General features: G+C 37.0%; 2 protein-coding genes across 2 annotated transcripts in view; both read right to left on the bottom strand.

The window, feature by feature from the left end:
• The window catches only part of LOC132118006 (forkhead box protein P1-B-like), a 58,532-nt gene extending 38,353 nt beyond the window's left edge, over positions 1-20,179 (bottom strand). The window contains exon 1 of the mRNA XM_059527478.1: positions 19,930-20,179. The gene's annotated coding sequence lies outside the window, so the exon portion shown is untranslated. The remainder of the gene's footprint in view (positions 1-19,929) is intronic.
• Positions 20,180-20,610: 431 nt separating this feature from the next.
• On the bottom strand, positions 20,611-26,561 carry eif4e3 (eukaryotic translation initiation factor 4E family member 3). Its single transcript, XM_059527477.1, has 7 exons — positions 26,198-26,561; positions 25,000-25,072; positions 24,588-24,682; positions 23,024-23,084; positions 22,812-22,878; positions 22,570-22,725; positions 20,611-22,400 (listed from the first exon to the last, which is right to left on the bottom strand). The coding sequence occupies exons 1-7, from the start codon at positions 26,371-26,373 to the stop codon at positions 22,354-22,356; spliced, it is 675 nt and encodes a 224-aa protein (XP_059383460.1). The 5' UTR covers positions 26,374-26,561; the 3' UTR covers positions 20,611-22,353.
• Positions 26,562-27,735: the final 1,174 nt, after the last annotated feature.

Here is a 27,735-nt window from a genome sequence, read left to right as displayed (position 1 = left end):
ACATGGTCCAAAAGAGTATATGTAATAAATTCTACAAACAAAATATTTCTTGCTGAACCTACTTTTGTTTGATGCTTTGCACAACAGTGACTTTAAATTATCTTTTTAGAGTAATTTCTCCAAATTTGATGTGTGATTAATTAGATTAAGTAATCTCAGTATCGGTATCAGCTTCGGATACTGGCATTTTTTGCCAGATTGGGTATTTATCAGATGAGACCGATCCAAATTCGATATTGTGTGAATAATATTCTGTGTTATTGTTGAGCCCCATGTAAGGCACAAAAACACGATAAAGCACCAAAATGTTTTTTGTGCACTATATTTCAAGTGTTCTGAAGCGGTTCCATAGTTCCATGTGAGGTACAGATTAATATTTAAGTAATTAAATTAAAGTTTAAATAAACTCTTCTGCATGTACAGTAGATGCATGTTGAGCGGCTATGCGGTGGTTTTGGCTATATTACTTTTTTTGTCTCATGCAGCGCAGTGACTGCGCCTGAGTAACAAAAAAATTAAAAATAATAATAAAAAAATAAAAAAGGCCAACCAACAAAAAATGCATAATATTAACAGACAAATTATGCTCATATTTATAATTCCAAACAGTCAGTAAGCAACAGGTGCTTGGAAACGCTGTTTTGTACTCATTTATTGACGAGTCGGCTGCGTTACGGCCAGCGGAAAGCGATGCTTCTCTGCTGCTCACTGCACAGAACACACTGCGCCAGGAGAGACGACACTGCACCAGGAGAGTCAGACCTCATCTCGAGGGGCAGCACTGGCAACATCTTCCAACTGAATCATAGCTAAGGTTTATCCAATAAAAGTTACTAGGTTTGTAAGTATATATATTCTATGGAAAAAAGCCACTAAAAGTGTCTGAGGTTTGCTAAATATAGCGCTCGTGTGTGTGAGGCGTGGGAACTGATGGCAGCGGGCGGTGGATATGTGTGGCGGTCACTGGATATTGTGGACGAGTTCATCTGTCATCACGTTCTACTAGTTCTACAGCTTCAGTTTTGGAACTTTTATGCAAGTGAAAAGAGACCCTTCTCAAAGCATTCCGAACATTATTTAAATGACACCGGTACTGCAGTATTTTAAAAATGTATATCATAAGAAAAATAAACACGGGTATTTGGTATGAACCAATTTACCTCCCAGCACTATACTGTTGCATCATTACGATCGCATGCGATTAATTGCAGAGCACTAGTGTGTACTGTGCATATTTCTTATATAAATGTATTTATACATAAATATACACATTGCACACACTTAGTATGTAAACAAACTTTTGAATGGGATTAATCGCGATTAATCATTTTTCAGCACTACATAAATACAGATCCATATAAACAATATATTTATTTAACAATATAGCATTCTAAAGGTGCTTTTTGTCTTTGAATAATGTCTTCATTCTCAGTAAATACTGACATACAATACATAAAACAAAAAGTTGAAGCATGCCTGTTTCAGAAAGGATAATTGTAAGAGAAAGGTTCTTTTGAATATCGGTATAACCTATCTACCTGCCTTCCACGAAGCTTAAAATAAACCATTTAAGACAATGCAGCTGCGTGGGCTGTGTGTACAGTTGAAAAACGATGACATGTTTACAGTTCTCTTTTTATCCCATTCTCATGATGGCAAGAAACCAGCTGTTTAAAAATGAACTGGTCATACGAAAACTCAAGAGCTATAAAAGAATATAGATCTTAACTTAATAAAACGAATTTTTAAGCCCTATATGCTTAATAAAGCTCTCCCTTGTCTGGCTGAACATTTTCTCTGGTTCTTACATAGTTAAACACTCTCCCACACAAGGGGGGGGCGAGATTTGTTAAATAACTGATTGCCACCATGACTACAGTAAACACTGGGGCCCTAGGTTTGGTGTTTATTAACAAACACATCTTCCTTCTGGAGCAATTTAACATTAACCAGGTGGTATAATCTGCAGATCTGGCAGGTGCAATAATACACAGGGAGGGCCTTATGTAAACAGCTGAGGAGGGCGGGGGAACGGCTCGAAAAGCAACACAGCTAGAGTAAACAGCGAAGAAAATCTCTAGACAAACAAGCAACCCCTCTCCTGACATGAATGTGAACCAGAACAGAGCTCGTGGGATTTGAGTGCTTGTTATTTAGTGCTGCTAACTCAGCCTCTGCCTGTTTCTGCTAGCAGAGAAACAGTTGCACTTTCACTGAGAACGAAGGACAAGTTTCAGATTGGTGTGGGGTTTTATACATGTTGTTGAAGTCCATGAAAAAAAATTTGGAAGATATGGACCAAACAAGGAATAGGTAAACTTCTCCAATTATTGAGTTCTCATAAAACTTTGCCCTTTTCCTACAATAGACGTTAAGCTCGCATGAAGATCTGCCTCTATACAATCAACAAAAGATGGATAGAACCTAGCCCCCACCCTACATTTTTTTTGTTTTAATTTTCGCTAATCCATTTCACTCAGATCACAATACAGAGGAAAAGATCTGTCACTACTTCCATTTCATCATGACTTTATTCAATTCATTAAGTTCCATCCTTCCACTGCATTTAGTTGAATAGCTGGCGTCAATGGCGCTGCACATTGACAACAGCTAGGTGAACAGATGTTTCACATCACGGTTGAATGCTGAATTGACCAATCAGCATCCAGGACCAGAACTACTATCTGTTTATATAAGAAAAAATGTGCACTTGCAGAAAATCCATGCAAGAATAACATGCCACAGAGGAGGAAATCTGGAGCAAAACGGCATCTAACGTAGACTGCACAAATATCCAACAACTGAGAAAACATTTGTGCACATAAAAAACATGACAAAAATGTACTAAAACAAACACCATACAATGAGAGCATTACATTGTAATGCAACCTGTCCACAAATGTGGGGGAAAAACAGGCCTACATGTGAACCATGCACAAATCTTGTGAGTTACACCGTGTCATTCTGTCATAGGCTGACACCAGGCAGGTTTGCTGTAAATAGATGTGTTAGAAACAACTACAAAATGCCAATCTGAACCAGTATTGGCCTGTTTGACTGATTAAAAGAAACGCTAATGGAAGTTTGTTTGGGTTACATGTTCTTACATCGTCAAAAACATGAAAGGGAACAAAAGCTCAACAACAGTGTAACTGCTGAAGAATGTTTTGAGCGTGTTTATTTGACATACACTGGCATCGGTCTATTTTTACAGATGATAGGCCTTCATCTCACGAATGTTTCTCTGCATTCCTAATGCCTCATTTGCCCATAGACACAAACTTTAGCTGACAAGCAACACAAACATGAAGATTTTAGGGTAGAGGTGAAGCCTCTGAGGACTTCAACTGTAAGGAGGGGAAAACATACACCTACCTGAAGGAATGCCTTTGAAGTCTCATTGAGGAGATATTGATACATATCACAAAGAGGGAGGAAAGCAAAGTCGTAAACACACACTCTTGAGCTCTAAAGGTGCTTAATGTGATGCAGCATCAATACGTGGCTCTTAAACTGAGTTACAGTAATTACGTTAGCAAGAACAACAACAAAACTGTTGTTTGTTGTGTAATTATGACTAGTTCTGAGGATGGTGGGGTTTATCACACATAATGCAACTGAACATTCAACTGGACAATTAATATGCCCAGGCACGGCTGTTTAATGTTGTTTACTTCTAGGTATTGATCATATATTAATCAATTCGCTACACCAAGTAATGATACAAAGAAAACATTCATCAACCTCAGTCTACCTATTAATTCTCCATAATAGCACGTATCTGTGTGTTTTTCACCTCAGCTATGGAAATTAAAAACCAGTTCATCAATGGCAGCCTCAGGCTATTCAGAAATTTACAATGAAAAAAAAAAAAACTTTTGCGCAGTCTAGGAATGAATTAGTGATGCAACGACGCGTCGACGTCATCGATTACGTCCACTACAAAAATACGTCAACGTGCGTGAAATGCGTCGACGCGTCACAGTGTTAAATTTTTGCGTAATGGCGGCTTCTGCTCCTGGGAATGTAGAAAGTTGCATTCCATCACAAAAACAGAGACCACTGTTATCAAAAGTATGGGAATACTTTAAACAGAGGCCAAATAAAATGGTCCTTTGTTCCATTTGCAAAACCGATATGGTGCACGACGGCAGCACAACTGTGATGCACGAGCACCTCAGAAGAAAACATTCTCCCGCTCTCCGGTGTTACGGTTTAACTGGTTACCGTATTATCCTGGTTCAGGTCTCTGCTGCAGATGTGATGCAACGACCGCAGCAGATTCGGCGATTCTAAAAGCACAAACTGCTGTGATATTATGAAGTGTCTAATAAACGCAGACTTGCTCATTGCATGGTTCTGATACTCTTGTAAAGATTCAAAATTATTGGTATGATCACCTGTAGCGGCTGAAGTAAGTAGGATAAACAAAAAAATAAAAAAATAAAGTCTGTGTTGGTGCGGGTTTTGAACATGCGTTAAAAGATGGCGCGCCGCAAGACAACAGTCACAAACCACCGATCTACACCGAACTAACTCCAGATCTCTGGATTCAAGACAGGACTCTCGGCGGCACCTCTTGCAGCTGTTTAATCAAGGAAATGTGATCGTGTTAACTTGTAACCTGTGTTTACCTATTATGAAAATAAACCATAGCAGAACACTGACTACATTTTATGGTTTGAGATGCTAAAGAACATTTCATGAAGTCTCAGACAACTGTAAATTTGTGGCTACTGTGGTTTAATTATAAACGCTATCGTTAACTCATATTTGCCATAGTAAAATAATTTTCTTTGCCTCTTTATTTTTGTATACTGTAAAAACTGGAAAAAAAATACTGTATACTGGAAAAAAATGAATAAAAGGTTGAAATATTATATTAGAAGTTGTACTTAAATAATGTTAAATAATGTTTTGCTAGTTAAATAAATTTGACTAATAAGTCACAATATGATATTTGTACTTCCATCAGATGAGGCTTGACTGACAGCACACTATCTTACTGACTGGACTGTTATTTTAAGTGTTATATGCTCTGAATCAAAATCTTATAAAAAGGAAAGGAACACTAAAGAAAGTAAAAAGCGTCAAAGGGAACAAGTCTTTACACCATCTTTACAAATTGTTTCTCCTCAAATGTCATTATTTCACAGATCTTTGTAAACAGCGATGCGTTTCAATTGCTAATATTAAATTATCATTACTATTATTAAATTACTATTATGAAAGCGACAATGTCATGCTTTAAAATTTTTGAATGTTAAAATTGGCATGGCTTAAAAACACATACAAATAAACTTTTGACACAGATTTATCACTGGATGGGTCGGGGCACTGACAATTCTGTCAACTGTCCCAAGCATCGTTCACGCTGGCTGTTGGGCAGTCCTTAGGCTATCCTTAAAAATATTCTTGTTTGCCGTAACCCGACCGACCCTGTCAATTTAGGACAGACTCAAATTGTTTATTTTTTTTTGCTTTTAGTCCGACTGACTTGACTTGCCCAGATCTTTTCCCATCCATTCTCCCGTCTAATTTAAAACCGTGACCGTGTCGACTGTCGCTTTATGTTTGAGAATCTATTGTACGAATCGATTGGACCAACCAAGACAAGTTTCGAAAACGAAAAAAGGAATTGATTTTAACGACCTTCTCTCAGAACGCGTCCAGGTTTTTTTTTTTTTTTTGGAACATGCGTGACTAGGCCTGGGTACCGAACTTCGATGCCTTTATGGTATCGAATGAAAAACTTTGATACTATGAGTATCGAAAAATTATTTATCTTTCGGTGCCAAATTTCGGTTCAAAAAGCCAAGCAGCCGTCTTTTTTTTTTTGCCAAGCGGCTGTGTCTGTGTGAGCTTGTAGCATACGTGCAAGTAAGGACCTAAATTCGCTGTGATTGGCTGTCCACCACCACGTGACGTGATGGGGAGGATTTCTGAAGATACTCGCAGTCACACTCACAAGTGTAGTTGTTTTTTCTCAAAACGTTTCCGTTTTACAATGCCAAAGAGGTCTAAAGTGTGGCTACACTTTATAAAAGTGGATGCAGAGTCAGCAAAGTGCAACATATGCGATAAGAGTATTGCAACCAAAGCCGGCAATACCACCAATTTAATGAAGCATTTGTTTCGATGAGTGTTTTTCCCTCCCTCCCTGTTTAGTTTGGTCTACTCCATTACGTATCTTGAAACACGCCCCCTTTCACGTCGTCTAAAAACAGAGTAAGAGACAGATTTATCCGGTACAGCGAATTTCTCTGAGCAGCAGGCCACTGTATACATTCACTTAAAACATAACTGACTGTGTTTACGAGAATACTTGCAGAGACAATTATTTTGATATAACTGTGTGTGTATGTGTTCATTCAGAAGTTACGATACGCGAAAGATGAATTCATTCTCTGTACGCGCATTGTCTGAAATGCTGCTTGCAGCGCGTGCTTTGAATGAGTGAGCACAAGCTCCGAAAGCGCTAATTGTTTAAAACACTTGAATCAGCAGGATTCAGAAACAAGTGCAAACGATCAACTATGATCCGTTTCACCCCTTCAAGCGAGTGAACAACGCGAATCAAGTTAGGAATTTTACATCACTATTCACAATAACCCGTCGGACTGGAAAACATAATAGCCCCGGGACATGGGGCTAACGATTTTGTGAGCCCTGCACCTCAGATCTATCAAGTTTGTGAAACACTGGTTTCCACACTGGTTTCGTTAAACAAAATAAATTATTATTATAAAAGATTGACTCAAAAGAATCATCGGTTCTAATCGTATCATGAACTTGTATTACCGAGCCAAAGATTATCTATTATTGAACATCTCGAATGAATAAAGACTTCAAGTTCATCTGTAAAGCACATAAAGCTATTGTTTGAGTTTATAAACTTCTATTTCATGCATGATTCGTATGGATCTGCTAACTGAATGCAAAGTTGTGAGTTCTAGAAGAATGTTTGTGTCTTGATGAGCATGTATCGCTCACTAGGAGTCGCTAAATGAACAGCTGCTGTTCTTTTTTTTTTTTTTTTTTTTTTTACGGAGGATCAGTTGCCCTATTGGTTAAAATCCCCAAACTGTTTACTTAAATATTAAATTAATAAATGACATCAAAACAGGGCGTTATGATGTGGTGGGCTGCTGTGGGCCAGAAAGTCCAGGGCCACTTTTTGTTCCCAGTCCGCCCCTGAATGGCGCACCCCTATCCAAAAAGCACAACCAGTTGTATTAATAATGTTATCCTGAGTGTGAAGCGTTACCAGAATTTGTTTTAATTAAGGTGAAAAATAAAAGTTTTGTGTTTAATGTATTTGTGTTGATGCTGAAATGGATTTTAAAACATATGGTATCGGAAAAAGTATCGTTAGGAACCGGTATCGAAACTGAGGTATCGAAATTGGCACCGGATCGAAAAATTTTGAACAATACCCAGCCCTATGCGTGACACAGCAACTGCAGCTTCGAACACACACTCATATAATACTTCTGCACAATGTTTCTCTTTTTACTACAGAAATATGAATTCTGCTGGTATTCAGACAGGCTCATGCATACAGATACAGATTCAGGCTATGCAAGTAAAACAGTATAACAGTACCTCATTTATTTTTCTTCTCACCTGAAATTCACACAAATAAACATGTTTTTGACAAATATTTCAATTTGTTTGTGGTCTATATAGCCTGCATCAAAAAAAGGTTTGCAATGATGCGCCCGAAGGCACGGATTGAAGACTCAGTCAGTGACGTCACGATATGCTAATTTGTTTAAATTCATACCTATGTAATCACCATCACCAAAATGTTACTTTTTTTTTTACATTGAAACTTGAAAAAAAAAAACAATTTATAGACCTACCTACAGACCCTTTTTTAATTGTTTTTACTGTTACTGCAAACCAAAATATTTTTAAAGGATGGCCTTATTGTTAACCCCCTGGAGTCTAAGGGTACTGTAGAGCACTGTAGAGTATCAATATTTAAAAGCTGAAATATTACAAATGTGTCTCTTTCCTTAACTTTACATCAATCAGCTTTATTTGTCACCTGAGAACACAACTTAATAAACAGCAGATAATTAAAGTACCTAATTACCCAAATGTAATTACTGACTCTGATGACTAAATTACTTTTCTCTTTCTCTCTCTCTCTCTGGTTTAATGGAAACCATTTAGGTTTCAGCAAAAAAAAGAATAACTAATTAATGGGATAATCACAAAAATGTAAATTTTGTCAGCATTTGCTCTCCTTGTCATAACACAACTGGTGCACCCCCCAAAGAAGTGATTTTAAATAAATATACTTTTTCCCTCCAAACAATAATAACAGTCTAGTGTTGTTTTGAACCCCTTTAACCTTTACTGGAACAACATGAGGGTGAATAAATGATGACAACATTTAGTTTTGGTTGAACTGTCCCTTTAAGACAAGCAGTGAAGAAACATACAAGATGACTCAAGCAGGTGCCTGCTAGCAGAACTACCCGAGTGCTTCACATTACATTCATATTCCTTGAAGTTTATGAAGCCATCAATCATTTACCTGTAACCTGTACAGACTTATTTTTGAAGGCTAAATTCCAACACTCATGAGAGTTGTGGTTTATGACAATTGTGTACAAGTCTCACTTAATTCAAGGCACTTTAATACTGCTGGACCTGTCTAAGAATCATTATTGAATGGGCAGACAACTAAAATCGGCAGCATGAGTTCATTCAGCCAGGTTCTGTCAGCCAGACAAGGCTGATGAGAGCAGTTGGCAGAAAGAAGGGGCTAATGGCACTTTATAGTAGGCTACAGCATGGTGTCTGGATGCATGGATCTATTTTTAGAGAGGTTTCTGAGATAATGGAAGAGGCAGCCCTCATAGAATATCACATTTCATAGCCTGGCTACAAACACATGACAAATTACGCAGATACACAAAACCACACTGTACGGATACAAGCCAAGGAAAAGATAGTTAGGCTGCATCAGTGAAATTACAGGGTCCGACAATATAATCTTGAAAATGTGTGACAGGCTTAGTACAGAGAGCAGTTTGCTATAGTGCCTGCTTTTCATTCAGGTGTACTACTATGTAAATACACTTCACTGAGATGGAAATTATGTGGTTTCCACATAGAGAGTGAATATGAGGGTGTCAAACATTAGACTTTGAGTTCATTCAAACTTTTTAAACTTCATTAACAGTGTGTGCAGATTACAAACAAAAGTCAAGCCTGAAACTTTTTTTTTTCTCTCTGAAGGACATAAATATAAGGACAGTAGTTTGGTGATATTATCTTTTAATACATTGTATTGCTTTTTTGTTTTTTTAATTTATGTATATATGAAAATTTTAGGAATGCATCGAAATGAAAATTCTGGGCCGAAACCGAATATTCTGGATGCACTTGGACAAAAAACAAAACTGCTTTGTAAGATTATTTATTATTTTATTAAATTAGGGGTGCGCCGATTGTTATGCGCATCTCGTCAGAAAAGCCGGTTTTCTAATCAGCGGTAAATTTATGGAAAAATTTATGGAAAAATGATGGAATTTACCGCTGATTAGAGAACCGGCTTTACTGATGAGATGGCATAACAATCGGCCGATCGTGATCGGAGCAGCCCTATATTAAATAATATAAATTAATCTTGTAAGACTTTTTAATTTAACTCTAATGATATTGCATTAAAAAAAACAAGCAAACAACTAATACAAAAGCAATAAAATGATATTAATTATATTTAAGTATTGTAAATATATAAATTTCCTAGGCCTACATACAAACGAAGGCTATCTTCCTAAATTTAAAAAAAACCCGTGACGTCATCTATGTTTACACGGATGTCACACTGTGGCCTGTGCGTTCGCTTCGTCTCATACTCTCTTTCACTGTCAGAGTCAACGGTTCGCGCTTGGTAATGATGGCTACGGCTGCAGTAAACAAGATGTTCGCGGTCACTGTTCAAAGTCATACGGGTTCGGGCACCATAATACATCTAAAAAAAAAATCATTAAAACAGCTCGACACCGCTTTAACTTGGCACGAAGTTCTGGAAAAACTGTGCCCAGATCTTTTCCCATCCCTTCTCCCGTCTAGTCTAAAACCGTGTCCGTGTCGACTGTCACTTTATGTTTGAGAATCTATTGCACGAATCGATTGGACCAACCAACACAAGCTTCGAAAACAAAAATAGGAAATTGATTTTAACGACCTTCTCTCGGAGCGCGTCCAAGGGTTTTTTTTTTTTTTTGTAACACGCGTCACAGCAACTGCAGCTTCGGACAAACACGCATAACAGCAAATAATACTTCTGCACAATGTTTCTCTTTTTACAACAGAAATGTGAATTCTGACAGTATTCAGACTGTCTCATGCATAAAGATACAGATTCAGGCTAGAATCGCCTAGGGCTGTCAAAATAGCTGAAAAACTAAATTCTAATTTTTTACTTAAATATGATTGTATTCGAATTTAAAATGCATAATTTCGGTTAGGGTGAAGAAAAGCTTTTTGCTTCTCTTCTGAGGCCTCAAGATAGCGCATCGAGCAAAATATTACTGCACATTTATTCAAAGCATTAGAATATATGACTGTGAAAAAAAACAACATAATATTTAAAATAATTTTTATGAACCAATTATTAATTAAGTTGCTTAAAGAACTATAAACAAAACAGCATCATGTATGCATGCATTTTTAAATAAATAAAAAGGGAAAACCAGTCACACAGGATACATTTTTTTCCATTTAAAAACATGAGATGCAGTGGGATGGGGAGCAAAAACCCAACAAAGTCTCGAGATCTTTTTAGAAAACTTAATTAAATTAATTAATTTTACATGTCTTTCTAAACATGCGGCTCTCTTCTGCGAGACGCGAGTCCAACGGTGTCCCTCTAGAAAATGCAAGAAATATGCGTTCTGTGTGAACGGCTTGGTTTCAGTTTTGATGTAAACAAGATCTTCTCCACATAGATGTTCTCTCTTTTTTTTAAGTGGCTTCAACTGGATAGGCTAACATAACCTTATAATGCAATGCCACATACATCGTCATCGCATCTCGTGCGCCACTGATAAAGATCAAGTATACTTTGGCCGTCCGCAAACTCTCTGCATTATGTTCTTTTCATCATCCGCGTGTGGGCATTTTTTGAGACTGCGCAGACGGTGCGCATACACTTGGTGAAAGATGAGAAAGCAGATACTGCGTTTCAAGCTCGTCCGCCTTTGAAAGTTGTGTAGACAGGGCTGTGCGCGGCGAGATGGAATGGAACACGGACTGTGAAGTACCGGGGCTCATAAGGCAGCTTCCTTAATGCACACCTAAAATTCGAATGCGTGGATTTTTATTTTACATTTTTTATTTTATTTTATTCGATTTTTTTTGACAGCCCTAGAATCGCCCATGCAATTTTTTTGTTGTTGTTGACATTTCTAATCGTAAACACAGCCATGTTGAAGCCTGCAGTAAATGTTTTGCATTATGGCAGTCCACTCTGCTTCGAAAATGTTGCACTCCTGTTTGTCATTGTGCACATAACTTCACGCCAATAAATCATCAGATATATTGGTCTTTACATTCGTCCTGCCTGTTGTCCGTGGATTTACCTATATTTGGTGTTATTTGCCGTATAGAACTTATTTAGACATGCAAAATCGATTTTACAATCGATTCAATGAACACTTGTTACTCAAATCAAACAGGATTTTTTCACAAAAGTGACAACCCAAGAAAGCAAAGTAAACGGTCTCTCATTTGTAGGTTGCATTGATACGTAGCATTGGATGCAAGTAAAACAGTAAATTAGTAAATTGCACCTGAAATTCATGCAATAAACATGTTTTTGACAAAGATTTTAATTTGTTTGTGGCCTATGTAGCCTGCATCAAAATGAAGTTTGCAATTATGCGCCCGAAGGCACGGGTTGAAGACTCAGTCAGTGACGTCACGATATGCTAATTTGTTTAAATTCATACTTACGTCATCACCATCGCCAAAAATTTCCTTTTTTTTTTAACAATGAAACTTAAAAAAAAAAATAATAATCCGACCTACCGACCCTTCTTTTAAAAAAAATTACTGTTACTACAAACCAAAATATTTTTAAGGATGGCCTAAACAAGCTAGCGCATCTCAGCCGATGCTTGCTTAATCCACTGAGCATGCTTTATCACCTTGCACACGTCAGCTGTACAGGTATTAATACTGAATTTTTTACATTATATTTATTGCATACATATACTTCGTAGACATCCTTAATCTCTAATAATTCCATACTGTTATTGGTGTTTATTTATCTGAATATGGCACTTATCACATGCTGTGTGGTATCAGCATTTGGTATCAGGGCATTTTAACGAGTACGAGTACAGGAGCTCATCATCGGCCCGATACCGATACCAGTATCGGTGCATCCCTAATTCAAAAACAAAGTAAAAATCTTACCGTTCACAAATTTTTGAACAGTAGCTTACATAAAAACTTAGATTGAAAAGCTAATCTCGTTTGTTAGATACAGCTGAATTTAGGTATCACAAAATTATTCATTTTGAGACTTGCTAAATATGCAACCTACACTATTTCCAATTAGCCACTGTAAACCTCCAGCAAAACAAATTCATAGAAATGAATAATCTTATATGAAGCATATATGCTTCAAACTCTCCAGGATGGCAAACACAGATAGTTCAACCACACTTTACTGTTCCAGAAGATTTGAATAGTTGAATAGGTGTGCGAGTCAGTTGAGATAGGGCAGCAGAATTATCCCCATTTCCATATAGATTACACCAATAGACAGCATGGTGTGACAAGCAATTCTTTCACAACTCTTCAGCAACACCTTCCCAGTCCACAAAGTAAACTCATGCTTATTTACCAGAAACTGATTACTACGCACACACAAGCTATTCGTTTTGTCTTTTACTCTTTTAGGTGTTCGTTTACTTAAAAATTAACCCACACAGAGGACTAGGCTTACTGACTCTGCCAAATGTTAACAGGAAAAAATAGTGACTGAATAACGCCAACCAAAAGCAAACCTGTCAACTTGTCCACCAGCCATTACGCTTCCTCACCACGACAAAGTTTGCTCAGTGTTAAGGGGAAACCCTTGGTGAAGCCAGAACATAAGAAAGGGGAAACAGAATCTAAGGGTGTACTCACACTAGGTGATCTGAACCGTGCCCGAGCACATTTGACCCCCAAAGCCCAGTTTGTTAGAATAGTGTGAACGCTCCTTACTGTGCCAGGACACGGTTTGTTTGGCTGTCCCTGGCTCACTTGGAAGAGGTGGGCCAGAACACGTTTCCTTTGGGCTCAGGCACGGTACGCATGTAGTCTGATTGCTATCCGCGCCGGAGCACGGAACAGCTACTATTTTGTGTACGCTACTGTCATCATTCTGATAGTACCACACATCTTCTATTAATACAGTACACTTACCAATTAATTTAATTAAATGAATGAATGAATTGAATGCCTCCGTAATATTCATCTGATACGTGCAGCGCAATCAAGTCAAAATCACTTCACGGCATAAATTATAAATCTATTAGGCAGTCTATTAGCGAAAGTGCTTTTCTTCCCCCCCTTTTTTTTTTAAAAAACAAAAATTTGAATCGTGAATGCATTGCTCTGGCCCAGAACATTAAAGTGCAATATGAGTGCAGGCCAGTTGGGGAGTGGGGAAAAGGAACAATCGTGTTCGGTTCAAGGCAACCCTAAAAAGGAAATATCTGTTCATCTATACATCCACGCCTAGGAGCACCACACGTACCGCTTCCTCAGAAAGAACAAACCACATTACACTTACTCCTACATTCTCTCATGCTTGTGGCACTCCCTTCAACTATAATATCATTCGTCTCAAGAGTGCAATTTATGTACTACACTGTTGTTTATTAGGCAGTCAGCCATCACAGCAGGACGTCCGAGTATGATATGCCATAAAGGTGTTTATCTAGACATGTCAAGAAAACTGTTAATCATTAATCCGATTATGACAGTGACATTACCGGTTCCTGACTATCTTGTTCACTGTGTAGCAGGAGATGGGGGAAGTTATGTCATTAAGAAATAAGGCATCACTTTTGTGTAAGTCATTAAAGCGGTTATTAAGCAACCAGGGCAAAATCTGTCAATCGTTGCATTATTCAGGCAGATATAAAAGTGACAGAGAGAAACAGGCAGTTTATAAACACTATTTAAAGGATAATAACTTTTTATCAATAACACAGTTGTGAAACACAAGACAGGCCATCACATGTTTGTTAACAATATGACGAAGCTCCAGGATACAGAAAAACGCCTGAAGGAGTACGATCTGAAAGAAGAATGTACTAATGCAGGGTTTCCCAAACAGGGGTTTATGAGTTGGAAGCTAATATTAATTCATAAATCCTTCGGTTTAAAATGCCACATCATCTCACATAAGGATTTATTTCAAACACTCGACTGACGTTATGAAGTGAGTTTGAAGTAAAAGCGTTTTATTAAATGTGGTATTTTCACATGCTTTCAGATGGAGCAGCATTTACTACATAGAGCCATAGTTCATTGAGAAACTACGCAAACGGCTGTCATTATCGCAGAATTATATCTTCGTTTTCATTATCACGCAATTAAATTGTCTGTGATAATGAACGCGATATTGCGTAATTTTCAAAACTAGAAAGGGGAATTCATTTGGAAAATCAATGCACACTAGGTTCACTTGACTTTTTATAAATTCACATAAGCAGAACTGCCAACATTTGTGGACAGACGTTTACAGCATGCCAATATTAAACCACAATAAAAGCTTGAAGATTTGACATGTTGAAAGCTTGAGAGTAGGGCTGCAACAAACGATTATTTTGATAACTGATTTAATCTTACGATTATTAGAACGATTATCCCACTAATCATAGATTATTTTGCTGATTAATCAGTAGACATGATTATTCAGCTTTTGAAATTAGTTAAAATATTGAGTTATACTTATTCTAACAAATAAATGTAATCACTTCAGCTTTTGAAAGTCATATGTAATTACAATTAAACAATTAATTTATACAAATAGATATATTTGGCACACAAAATAAGATGGCAAAGAAACTTATTTAATTAGCTACATGAGAAAGTAGCTGAATGACTTCATTGTGATAAGACGTTTTACTTTTGAATAAACTTTTTTTATTCGCAACATAATCTTTCTTAAAAAAAAAAAAAACCTTTTAGGGTTATGATAATCAAAACAGTCCTCAGCTGGATCAAGTTTTGATCTCTGAAAACCAACCTATAACTTTTAACAAAATGTTTTTCCCCCCACTATTAAAAAAGATTTTATCATTAGCTATAGCTCCACACTGGAGAGCTGCTTTATAACAGAAAATCAAGTTGTAATTCTAACTGAAAACGACATGAGTTTTTCATGTTAAATATGGTAAAGCCGCTAGATTTAAGGGTAACTGTTGCATAAAGTACTATATAAATAAACAAATAAACATGACGTGACTGGATTTTTCTGGAGTAAATAACTGAAGTGCAGAGCTTGTGCAAACATTGCTCAAATCAGATGCTTTCTCACCATTCAGTTTTGAATTCAGTTGAGAGAAAGCGCACAGTATATATTTATACATTCATCCAAACGTCACTCAGCAGCTTCAGGTTTGGCTGCGTTTGCTCTGAGTCTGAACTCATGCGCTAGGGCTGGATGATAAAGTCAAAACCTCGATTAATTGAACATTTTACCTCGATTACGATTAATGAACGATTATTTTGTTTCTGTTTTGTTTTTTTGCCCTCATAGTTCACTTACAAGGTTTGTACTGTAAACAGGGCCGTAGTTGGGGTTTGCGGGGCCCCGGTTTCAGGTTGTACCAGTGGGCCCTGTTTGAAAGTGTTTAATTTATATGTTCGTTCTGTTTATTTGTTCATCAACATGCCCGCCACGTCCCTGAATGCAACACGGCACCCAAGCCCTATTAGGCACGGTCACTTTAAGAGACAATGAATGCATCCAATATAATACACATACAATTTATTTCTCAACTGTTTACTTTAACTTAAGACATAACTGACAGTTTTTTCGGACATACTATCCAAGACGGGTATTTTCACATATGTTTTTATGTATTTGTCGGTACAAGAGCAAAAACAGGCAAATTCTGTGTTCAAGTGTTTTGAGACGCTTCTCTCTGCGTGAGCCCTGAACACCAGAACACTGCGGTGCTGAAGTGGGCTCTTACACATCCTTTTCTGTTTGTTTAAACTGCGATTTGTTTTTTCGTTCAGGTGCAGGAGGAACTTAAGGAGAACTTTGCAAATGAGAGCTCAGTTCAGTGTTGCTGTCTGTGAGACGCGGCTCTCTCTCCGCGTGCGCACCGAGCACAGCGCGCGAGTAAACAGCTTCTCAGTTCAGCTTTTCCGCGTCTTGTGTTTGAATGATTTAAAGTCTTTTGAATGGTTACATTTGCAAGTGGCAAGGCTTAATAACACGTGAAAATGATACGCTTTCATGACGACACGCAGCAGCGTTCTGTCAACGGTCCTGAGCGTCTTTTTAGACTGGCCTCAGCCAGACGGTTGAGATCGACTATTAAAGGTGGGATATTTTTTCCTATTGAAAGAATGATCATAGCTCACTATCAGCAGTTATTTTATCTATGTTCGTAACATTTCTTACATATTATTGCTTGGTGTAAGAGATAAATAAAGATTAAAGGTAAACAGTACCAGTACGAGTGATTGCGTGTGTGAATTAGTCATACCGTCTTTATATTATTGTGAAGCTGGGGGTTGTAAATAGCCTAGTTCCTTCAAAAGTAGAAAAATATGCTACAATAAGTTTTGAGATTCTAGGATACTTTAGTGATAAATCACAGGACAGCGCTGACAACTGCGTTCCTCTGTGTGCGCGATCTTCACAGCTATGAGTTTTCGTGCCACAATGCAGCTTTGCGAACATGGTAGCTCGATATAATAATACACATCCGATCGTCTAATCGCTTTAATGTCCAAACCATAAAACAAATACAACTGACAAAGTTTAGTGAAGACCCCCCTGCTCGCGCGCCATCACTGTGTTGAACCGGCCTTCACCTCCGTGTTTTGCTTTTATGCCACTGACTGGACGGGGCAGAGTCATGTGGCTACAGACACTTTTAAGGGGGAAGTATTAATAGGAAATAACCGAAATAACCGACATGGGAAAATTACGTCGGTTAGAGGTTCTAAATTTCGGTTTCGATTAACCGTCCAGCCCTATCATGCGCTGTCTTCTCTTGAATTGCATCAGGAGAGCTGAATTACAGTCTTGCGCTACAGTGCCACACTAGTCAAACCACATTATTGCAGGCACTTACATTAGGTCATATGAGATCAGATGACTACTCGACAACAAAAATATTTGTAGACAATTTTTTTTTTTATCGTCAAAGTTGTCGAAAATTATATCATGCGCTGTCATATTTTTCAAATATCGGCATTGGCCGATACGTTTTTCTTCTTGGCCAATGTGACTTATTTTGACGGCGCTGAGAACAGCAGCGCCTGAACACAGTGCTCACACTCTCTCTTGTTTGCTGTCGTCGTTAACAGTTCTGTCTAATACGGAAATAAATCTGTCTAATAATCATATAGAACGGTTAAACCAAGGAATTCATGTATACAAAAAGTATTATAACGATTGCTTTTATATTATTAGTAATAGAAAGGCAAACATTATAATACTTTGTTTGCCGTCAGCACTAAGCAAATACGCATTTATGTCATTACAACAAATCTTTGAATGACTAATGAACATTTAATTTCACAAACCTTGCAAACTCAGTCGAATCCAGCTGTGAGATCTTGTGAAGTGTGCATGTGACCTGCATGATCACGTGTTCTCTGTGTGATGGTCGGTCCGTGTGAGCAATGCTTAAAACTTTAAACTCGTCATTTTAAATTATGTTGCGCTTTATGCATTTGCCCACTGGTCATATTATCATTTATCATATATAATTATCACTGTGTGCTGTTTGTAAAATGAGTGTTACCCTGGCTTTATCTGAAAAATATGATTCCCAAATGCACACAAACTTCACAGAATACTGAGTGCGCTATTGGTTACAGTGTTTTACTTCCATTGTAATTATATTTTTTATTAAATATTTATGTATTTGTGAAAAATACTTTGTCATCTAAAGTATGTTTATTTTACACATTTATTTATTTAAACCATTGTCAAATGATTTCAAATTTCTTAAATATTTATAAATAAATAATTATATCGGCTTAATTTCGCCCCCTGATTTCCAAGATATCGGCATCAGCTGTCAAAAACCCAATATCAACCAATAGTGTTAGCTTGTTCTTGTAAAGAGTGATTTTAAATATGGGTGATCTGACAAATTTCTATCATGATCAGCTTGAAGACATCCACAATCTGCTTCTCAAAAGGAATTGTAGATTGTGCACTTAAATATTACTAAAAAAATCTCAGAGGGGTACTCGGCATTAAAAAAAATAATAATTTGGGAACCCTCGGTACTAACAAATAAAATCCTCTTTAACGCTCTACTGAATTTGTTTTCCAGTTGTGCTGAATGGACAGATCTTCACAATGGACTATAAAGTGAGGGAACCAGATCCTAAAGGCCGGTAACACCTGGTGGTTAGACAACTAAAGTAAAAAAAAAGACGGAATGGGATGCATGCAAAGAGCTGCAACAAATGATTAACTGAATTGTAAATGCTCAGAGGCAAAAAGGAGGATTGAAACCAGTCAAGGGGTGCAGCTTTATTGTGTTTGTTGTAGTTTCAACAACTTCAAAATCAAACAATGAAACTAAAGGAGAACTTCTTTTTTTTTTTTTTTTACTCTTTAGTACACTCATGAAGGATCATGAAACTTGTCAAACCAACTAGACAATTATGAAACTCAGCAAACCAAGTACACTACAAATGCTGGCTGTGAAAACCTAGAGATATACCAACCTACCTAGGCAGCACTTCTTTTCATAGGTGCCCTAAAATAAGACACTTCTGTCAGCTATGAGACACAACCAAAGTAACACGCCTCTATGAGAGGATGCAGAGTCCCTGTTTAAACCTGCTGACCAAAATCAAACCACCCAGCTAGGATTAACACTCAGTTGAATGAGATTTGACTAATGCCCACTGACAAACATTGTAATACAGGCTGCGTAATTGTAGTGTGGTGCAAAAAAAATAAAAAAAATAAAAAATGATAGGGTAAAGATTTTGTTCAAAAAGAAAATAATTGATTTAAACAAATAATGATTACTAAATTTTTATTTTAAGCCTAAATGTATGATTGGGCGACTGCAAAAGTGCATTTAAGTTACTTGATTAACTTCCAAGGACATACATACATATGTGTGTGTGTGTGTGTGTGTGTATATATATATATATATATATATAGCATGAACAACAGTCCAATAATGTATGTTTTTGTGGATTGTATTTATTTATGTACACGTATGATGTCTCTTTTAGTACATGCTGTGTTGTTAATATTTGTTTTATAATCATAACGGTTTAATAATGAAAAAATAATAAAAACTGTGGGGTTTTGGAGGTTAGACGTGATTTACGTCGGACTTCTTGTACAGAAGTTACTCTGGCTGTTTTTGTTATCCACATGAACTGAACCAAAGGCACATGTTAGCCAGCTAACACTCCCATAAGTGGTTTAAATGGGATGCTGCGAAAATTACTAAGTGTAACGAAAGCCACAGACTTCGTTCAAGGTAAATGACATGTTATAAAACACTAGATAAATGGCGATAAAAGTGTGGAGGGCTTTGAATTAGCTGCTCCTCCTGTCTGCTCCCCAGCGCTGCCGTTAGTTCTGATAAGGCTAATAACTAGCAAATCAACCTCGCAATGTAAATTGCGAATAAACACAGAGAATGCAACTTGATAAAAAAAGAATAAACTTACCGGGGATGAAGTGGTTTCTCAACAGACAGAAATGAAAAGTTTAACAGTGACCCTGGAAGGAACTTTTGCGAGCTGAAATGTGCGGTACGTCTGTCTCCCATGAAGCTCGCGCAGACGCGCGCTGGCCGCCACACTGCCGCGTGCTGCACAATGTAAACAAGTGTATTCTTCCGCGAAGCGCGTCCCAGGGACTACTTCACGGACCCCGCGACTGGAATTCGCATGCATACGGCACCGTTTACAGCAAGCGTCGGATTGTAAACGATAAACAAGATTAATTTGATAAATTTAGTTATGTCAAAACCGAGTTTTTAAGGTGAGTTTGAGAGCAGAGTAGCTGTTGGGGCGTGACTTCACGTCCACCTGCTGAGGGCTGTAGTGCGTCGTCGCTAAAGACGCGAGGAAAATTATGTTGCGCACTAGACCTGATATGATTCATTCCATGAGGGATTAATCAATATCATATTAAACACGAACTAGCGGGAAAGATATGTGGAGCTAATCTGGTGAAATGTGAATTAAATAAAAGGTTTGGAGATGCAGACAAGTGAAGACATTAAAGATTGCGTTTAAAGGGTGTGCAGCGCCACCTAGTGGTTACTACATTAGTATTTTATATCATAAGTGCAATGCAGTTGAAATGAAATACTTTTTGTTGTTGAAATAAGTGCAGTAGTCGAATTTCGGATTCTGCTTTGTATTTATTCAATATTTCAAAACCTATAAGCAACAGAAAAGAAAAAAAAATAATGTAACTGATTAAATACATAGAGATAAACAAAACATCCTGTGAGTGAAGCCCCGGGAGAACTCAAGGCACCATTCCAGAAGATTGACAATCAGTTTGAGGTTTCAGATCCTGATTGGGAGCTTGGAAAACCGACACAAATGCTCCTAAAAATAAACTCAATAATCCACCTCAGTATTTGCATCTCATTGAGAGATCGGTGATAGGTAGGAAAAGGCTGAAATATGAAAGGTCAGCTGCATGTACAGGTTGTTTTGCACATCCCTGCCCACATGAAGGACAAAATCATAATTGTGCTTTTTAGTGCATTAAAGGACCTGATTCATGATTCAGTTTCATTTTGGGCTTGAAGTTTCAGTCTTGACAAACCTAAATAAAATCACCACAGCAGGAAGTGAGCTAATGGAAAAGACATCAGTAAAGACGAACATGAGAAACATGATTTTAACTCTCTCTATGCAAGTCCAGAAAGACGCAGACACGTGCAGATCTCAGACGATGAGGAATTATAACACCGGAAAACAGAAAGGAAATCTCTTTGGTACTGAAAAACTAAAAAATATATGCTCTGATGATTACACAGGTCATTTTCAGTTTCATAATTTGACAATATCTACACTAGCTCCCCTCCACTCAGAGGTTTTCCAACATAAGCATCCATCCAAACACAAAACAAACTACAACAATAACAAGACACAGTGTGATTACAGTGAATAAAAAGGCAGTTAGAAGCAAAGGCATAAGTTAAGAAAAATAGACTTAATGATTTCAGACAATGAAAATACGAAACATTTGGACTATTCTGACAAAGACGAGACACTAAGCGCCTACAGCAACACAGAGAACAAAACGCAGGATATCGACCACGAGGCAGTACCCAAAAAAGAAAGTTCACCAGTGCTTTGGCGCCATTCTAAAACAGCTTTGACTTACATAAAATACTACAGGAGGAGGTCTGGATACAGTTTTCTAAATCATAAAAGCAAAGCCATTTGCAAGATGCAAGGATTTACCCTCATGTGATTAATACAGAATTATTTTAATTTACGTAAATATCAAATTTAGGGGGTGAAAACGTGGAATTGCATATGCATTTTGCTGTATACTTAAGGTTATAACCAAGGCTGTTACACCCACTTACATTTGCTCTGAAATCATTAATAACTTCCAAGCCAAAGAGTTTTTTTCCTAAGGAGAAATGTGCAATACTTTTGCATAAAAGAGTTCCCAGAAGCAGATTAAGCTTAGCCTTAGACCTTTTTTTAGACCATTTAAGGAAAAACAGCCCTAAAAAGTTTGATCCTAATGGATTTCTAACGCAATGAGTATGTACTTTGACAAGCAGCAACTGTCACTGGACTGCACATTTGATCAATAAACCTAGAAATGGGGGGCATTGCTCAATCGTGCTTTATATTACATGTGCTACTGGCTATATGAGCTTTATTGATATTGCCTAAATATCTGTTATGAGAAAACTCCTTATGAAAAGCATGGAGGGATTATCTAAAATGCTTACAGCTTAAAAACAGGGCTGTAACATTCCCTAAGTGATATGAAACGACCGCAAAACCAAAGTGTTCTGTTCGCCCAGGAGGGATTCTTTCTCCGTTTTCAGTCCATTTTCTAGGATCAGTCCAAAAACAGGGATAACTGCGGTGAATGTACAAAGCTTGCTAATGTCTTGAGCGACCACCTTCAAATGCATGGTGCTCCTCGTGTGCTGAAAAAAAAAACAATTTGAATCAGTCATTACAGTTCTATGATGTTTTTGCACTTAAAATGTGTTAAATTACCTAAACCAAATCTATAAATACAATTAATTTAATGTATGACACTGTATCAAGCCATTAGGGTTTGCAGTGAGAAGAATGTAAACCGCTGACACTTACGTTTATAAAATACTGCTTTAAAAGATATCTGTGGAAGAAGTTCGTAGATTCTTCCTAAAACGTTGGCCTCATTGGCAAAAGAGGCGTTTCCATTCCAGACCTGAACCACATCTTCTCGTTCTCTCACACTGACACTTACTCCTACCACCTCATCCTCTAAAAGACAAACAGAGATTGAATTATTTATTTAAATGTTAGCAATAAAATAAACTTAATTTCATAGAACATATTTCTGTGCTCACCTGATGCACAGTAATCTGTGAACTGTTCACCAATTGTAGCCAATAGCAGCTCCTTCCACACAGCTAACTGGTAGAAAAAAAAGATATGGACAAACTATATTTTGGCAGTGAAAGCACACAGCAGAATGTATGGGAAAATGCTGAATTTGTGTATGTATTTAACATATTTACATTATGCAGTCAGTCTACAAGTCAAAGAGTAGCAGACTTACTGTGCTCTCCTTTGGCACTTTCATTTTCCAAACACCTCCCTTGGCATTGCTTTCCTCTTCCCTGTGTAGACAAATAAAAAAATATTTTTAAACAAAATGGTTTATATTAATTGCCCCAAAGCATTTCCCAAGCTAAGGACAGATCCACATTCCAGTTAAAAGGTTTGTGGTCATGATATTTAGCTTTTAAAGGAAGTTTCTTATGCCCAAAAAGGCTGCATTTATTTGATCAGAAACAGTAAAAATCTTTAACATTGTGAAATATGATTACAGTTTAAAATAACTTTTCTATTTGAATATATTTTGTATTCCGGTGATGCAAAGCTGAATTTTCAGCATCATGACTCCAGACTTCAGTGTCTCATGATCCTTCAGAAATCTTTGCTGCTTAAGAAACATTTTTATTAACAGTTTAAATGAAACAGATTTGCTCAGGATTTTTTGATGAATACAAAGTCTGAAAGAGCAGCATTTATTTGAAATAGAAGTTTTGTAACATTATACAGGTGCTTCTCAATAAATTAGAATGTCGGGGAAAAGTTAATTTCAGTAATTCAACTCAAATTGTTAAACTCGTGTATTAAATAAATTCAGTGCACACAGACTGAAGTAGTTTAAGTCTTTTGTTATTTTAATTGTGATGATTTTGGCTCACATTTAACAAAAACCCATCAATTCACTATCTCAACAAATTAGAATAATCCATAAGACCAATAAAAAAAACACTTTTAGAGAATTGTTGGCCTTCTAGAAAGCATGTTAATTTACTGTACATGTACTCAATACTTGGTAGGGGCTCCTTTTGCTTTAATTACTGCCTAAATTCACACCAACACCATGGTCATTTAACCAACTTTTGGTGCTTTGGGAGGGTGCCAATTCCTGCTGGAAAATGAAATCAGCATCTTCAAAAAGCTGGTCAGCAGAAGGAAGCATGAAGTGCTCCAAAATTTATTGATAAACAGGTGCAGTGACTATGGTTTTCAAAAAACACAATGGACCAACACCAGCAGATGACATTGCACCCCAAATCATCACAGAGAGTGGAAACGTAACACTGGACTTCAAGCAACTTGGGCTATGAGCTTCTCCACGCTTCCTCCAGACTCTAGGACCTTGGTTTCCAAATGAAATACAAATCTTGCTCTCATCTGAAGAGATGACTTTGGACCACTGGGCAACAGTCCACTTCTTCTTCTCCTTAGCCCAGGTAAGATGCCTCTGACTGATTGGCATGTCACCAAATTCTAATTTGTTAAGATAGTGAATTGATGAGTTTTTGTTAAATGTGAGCCAAAATAATCACAATTAAAAGAACCAAAGACTTAAACTACTTCAGTCTGTGTGCACTGAATTTATTTAATACATGAGTTTCATAATTTGAGTTGAATTACTGAAATAAATGAACTTTTCCTCTACATTCTAATTTATTGAGAAGCACCTGTAAATGTCTTTACACACAATTTTGATCAATTCAATGCATTACTGTTGATAACAAGTATTAATTTCTTTTAACAATAAAAAATAAAAAAGAACATTTATCGTGAATTGGCTGAAGACTCACCACAGTGGTCTTCTTTCTCCTCGCATTAAGTGGTAGCTACACCTCAGAGGGAGGCAGGACACAGGAGGAATGTTGTTGTACACACTCCAGAAACTCTTTATGTTATGAAAAACAGGTGATGCATAATATATTAGCAACAATATTTTTCCCAACTGCAACGGTAAACTTTTTTTCTGCTGCCTTAAAAAACTATTTAACACTATTACTGTCCATTACAATATTTTGGTGCCTAATTTCATTTAAGTCATATACAAATCTAAATGTAAGCTATAATGAATTGAAAAGATGCATTTAATTCATTTAAAATGAATAAATCTTGATTAATATATCAAATGACTAGTTTTTCAGGTTGATCAAGCAAAACATAAAATTCTAATTACAAAATGACTTCTAATAAAAGTGCAACACCTACCTGTACAGTGTGGACAGTGTATATCTTTTTGAGATTTGATTCACACTCTGCTGCCGTTGTACCTGGTAATGACCTTAAAGATATAAAGAATTAAAAATAAATTACAAAATGCACACTAATAAATAGATTTAAAAGAATAATTCACCTAAAAAAAATTAAATTCTGCCATCATTTACGCACCCTCGTGTCATTCCAAACCTCTATGGCTCTACGTCTTCCGAGGAACAAAGGTGAATTTCTTAGTAATATAAATCAAAATAGTGGCTAAGATAATGAAAGTGAATGTGAACTGTTGCTGTAAAGCTTCAAAATGACAAATGATTGCTTGAAGTGCTGTCCTTTTAGTCATTTTGAAGCTTGACAGCTTTATTATGTGATAAAAAGCAATCTAGACATTCTTCAGAAATCCCTCTTTTGTGTTCCATGAGTAAAGGAATATCATCAATTTTGTAATGACATGAGGGTGAGTAAATAAAGACAGATTTTTGGCTGAACTATACCTTTGAACAAGACATCTCTACACTATGCTAAACTTGGCACATCATCCATATCTGTATCATAAACCATAGATTCATAGGGGTGTTATCTCAGTCTTATGCCAAGTGCAATTCAGTGCTTGTGATAGTGCCATGGGACACAGAACACAAGCATTTCACAATCCTTATGGCAACCAAATGTCAGTCTGATGGTAAACAGGACTTCAACCCTTTGAAAACCATTGCCAAAAAACTGCAGAGAAGATTTTAAAGGAAGAGAAGCTTAAGGAAAAAGAAGACTAAGTGAGATATATATTATATACTAACTGTGTCCTACATTTTAAAAACGCAGACAAAACTTAAATGGGCTCGTGACAAAGCCTTGATGTACACCCTTGCCATATTACTCTGCTGAGTTACAGAGCTCCAGAAAGAACATGCAATCTGATATTAAATAACAACCATGACCCACAGGTGACTCGACCTACTTTACTAAGTTATTATATGAGCTCTGCGTTATGACACTCTTAAAGCTTACAAACACTTAATACAAGCACCTGAACCATCTACTAGTGTTAGCTGTGCTCGTTTAGAAACTGAAAATAGTAAGGTTGGTTAGCTATATAAAAAAAGAGAAATACCAATCTTGGGCCTTTGTTGTCAGGCTCGTGGATATAGAAAGTGGAATCCTTATTAACAGTAATATAGCAAAATCAGCCTACCGATCCAGCCAGAAGGTCCACGGGGAGTGCAGCGGCAGCGAGGTGCCGTCCTCGATGTGGTTGGTGATGTTTTCCAGCTCTCTCTCGTCGATGTGGATGTCGTTTTCCGTAGAGTTCACAGGGCTGCTTTGTCTCGCCGTGTTCAGCTGCAGGTTTGGGGTTGCAGGAACCGCCATTTTTGCTTTATTACCGCTAATCGATGTCTGAGCGTTTTGCTGGGAGATCTATAATAATCTCCACATCCAAAAATAGGCAGATTATTGATGCTGACTCATTTGACGATCGGCCGGCTGGACTTGCCGCGTCACCGCACAACAACAACAACAGAGTCGGACTGGAGAGGGTGACGTCAGACGCAGCGCGCCCCGTCTCACCGCACTTCAATATAAAAGCATTCAGACGCGCTCTAAAACAAGTGGTGTCGATTTCAAAGGTTTGAGATTTTAATCAGGCAAACCACTGGTGAGAAACCAATCTGTTATCTAGCTGATTCATCTGCTGGCGTTTGCTTGTAGACCATTTCGTATCGGCGTCAAACCGTGTTGATATTGTTAACAAAACTTGAAATAAGTCAAAATAAAATAAAATCTAAATATTAGATGAAAACTTTTAAGTGACAATTAAAATTTACTAACTAAAATCAGTGAATGATATCTTGGCAGTGAAGTATGTTAAACTGAAAAAAAAAAAAAAGGTTACAATTAAATAGACATATGCAGTCTATTAAAAACCGTAAAATGTCAAAAGTGCACAAAATTACTAAAATAAAATTAAAATAGATTAAAGCTAAATAGATATGTAAGAAATTGTAAAAGTGCATAAATTACTACAATTAAAATAAAACTAAATATAAGTAACTATTTGGATTATTTTAAGTTATTTTGAATTTGATTTTCAATTTTGATTATTATTTATTTAGTTTTAATTTTATTATATTGAAGTATAAGATTGGAAGACCTTGTTTTTTCCAATGTGACAATGCCAGACCACATACTGGATCAATTACAACATCATGGCTGTGTAGAAGGATCCAGGTACTGAAATGGCCAGCCTGCAGTCCAGATCTTTCACCCACAGAAAACATTTGGTGCATCATAAAGAGGAAGATGTGACAAAGAAGACTTAAGACAGTTGAGCAATTAGAAGCCTGTATTAGACAAGAATGGGACAACATTCCTATTCCTTAACTTGAGCAACTTGTCTCCTCAGTCCCCAGACGTTTGCAGACAGTTATAAAAAGAAGAGGGGATGCCACACAGTGGTAAACATGGCCTTGTCCCAACTTTTTTGAGATGTGTTGATGCCATGAAATTTAAAATCAGTTTAAACATTTAATATGTCATCTATGTTGTATTCTGAAGAAAATATTGAAAATGTGAAACTTCCACATCATTGCATTCTGTTTTTATTCACAATTTGTACAGTGTCCGATCTTTTCGGGAATCGGGTTTATATATATGCACCCATTTTAAAGTCACAGACTAAAAGTAACAGACCTTTTCTTCTATATTGTAATGTACGTATATGAGTTTAACGGA

Source organism: Carassius carassius, chromosome 37, assembly GCF_963082965.1.
Source record: "Carassius carassius chromosome 37, fCarCar2.1, whole genome shotgun sequence".
NCBI lineage: Eukaryota > Metazoa > Chordata > Actinopteri > Cypriniformes > Cyprinidae > Carassius > Carassius carassius.
The sequence above is the reverse complement of the archived record's forward strand: the minus strand, read 5'-3'. Positions and strand labels throughout refer to the sequence as shown.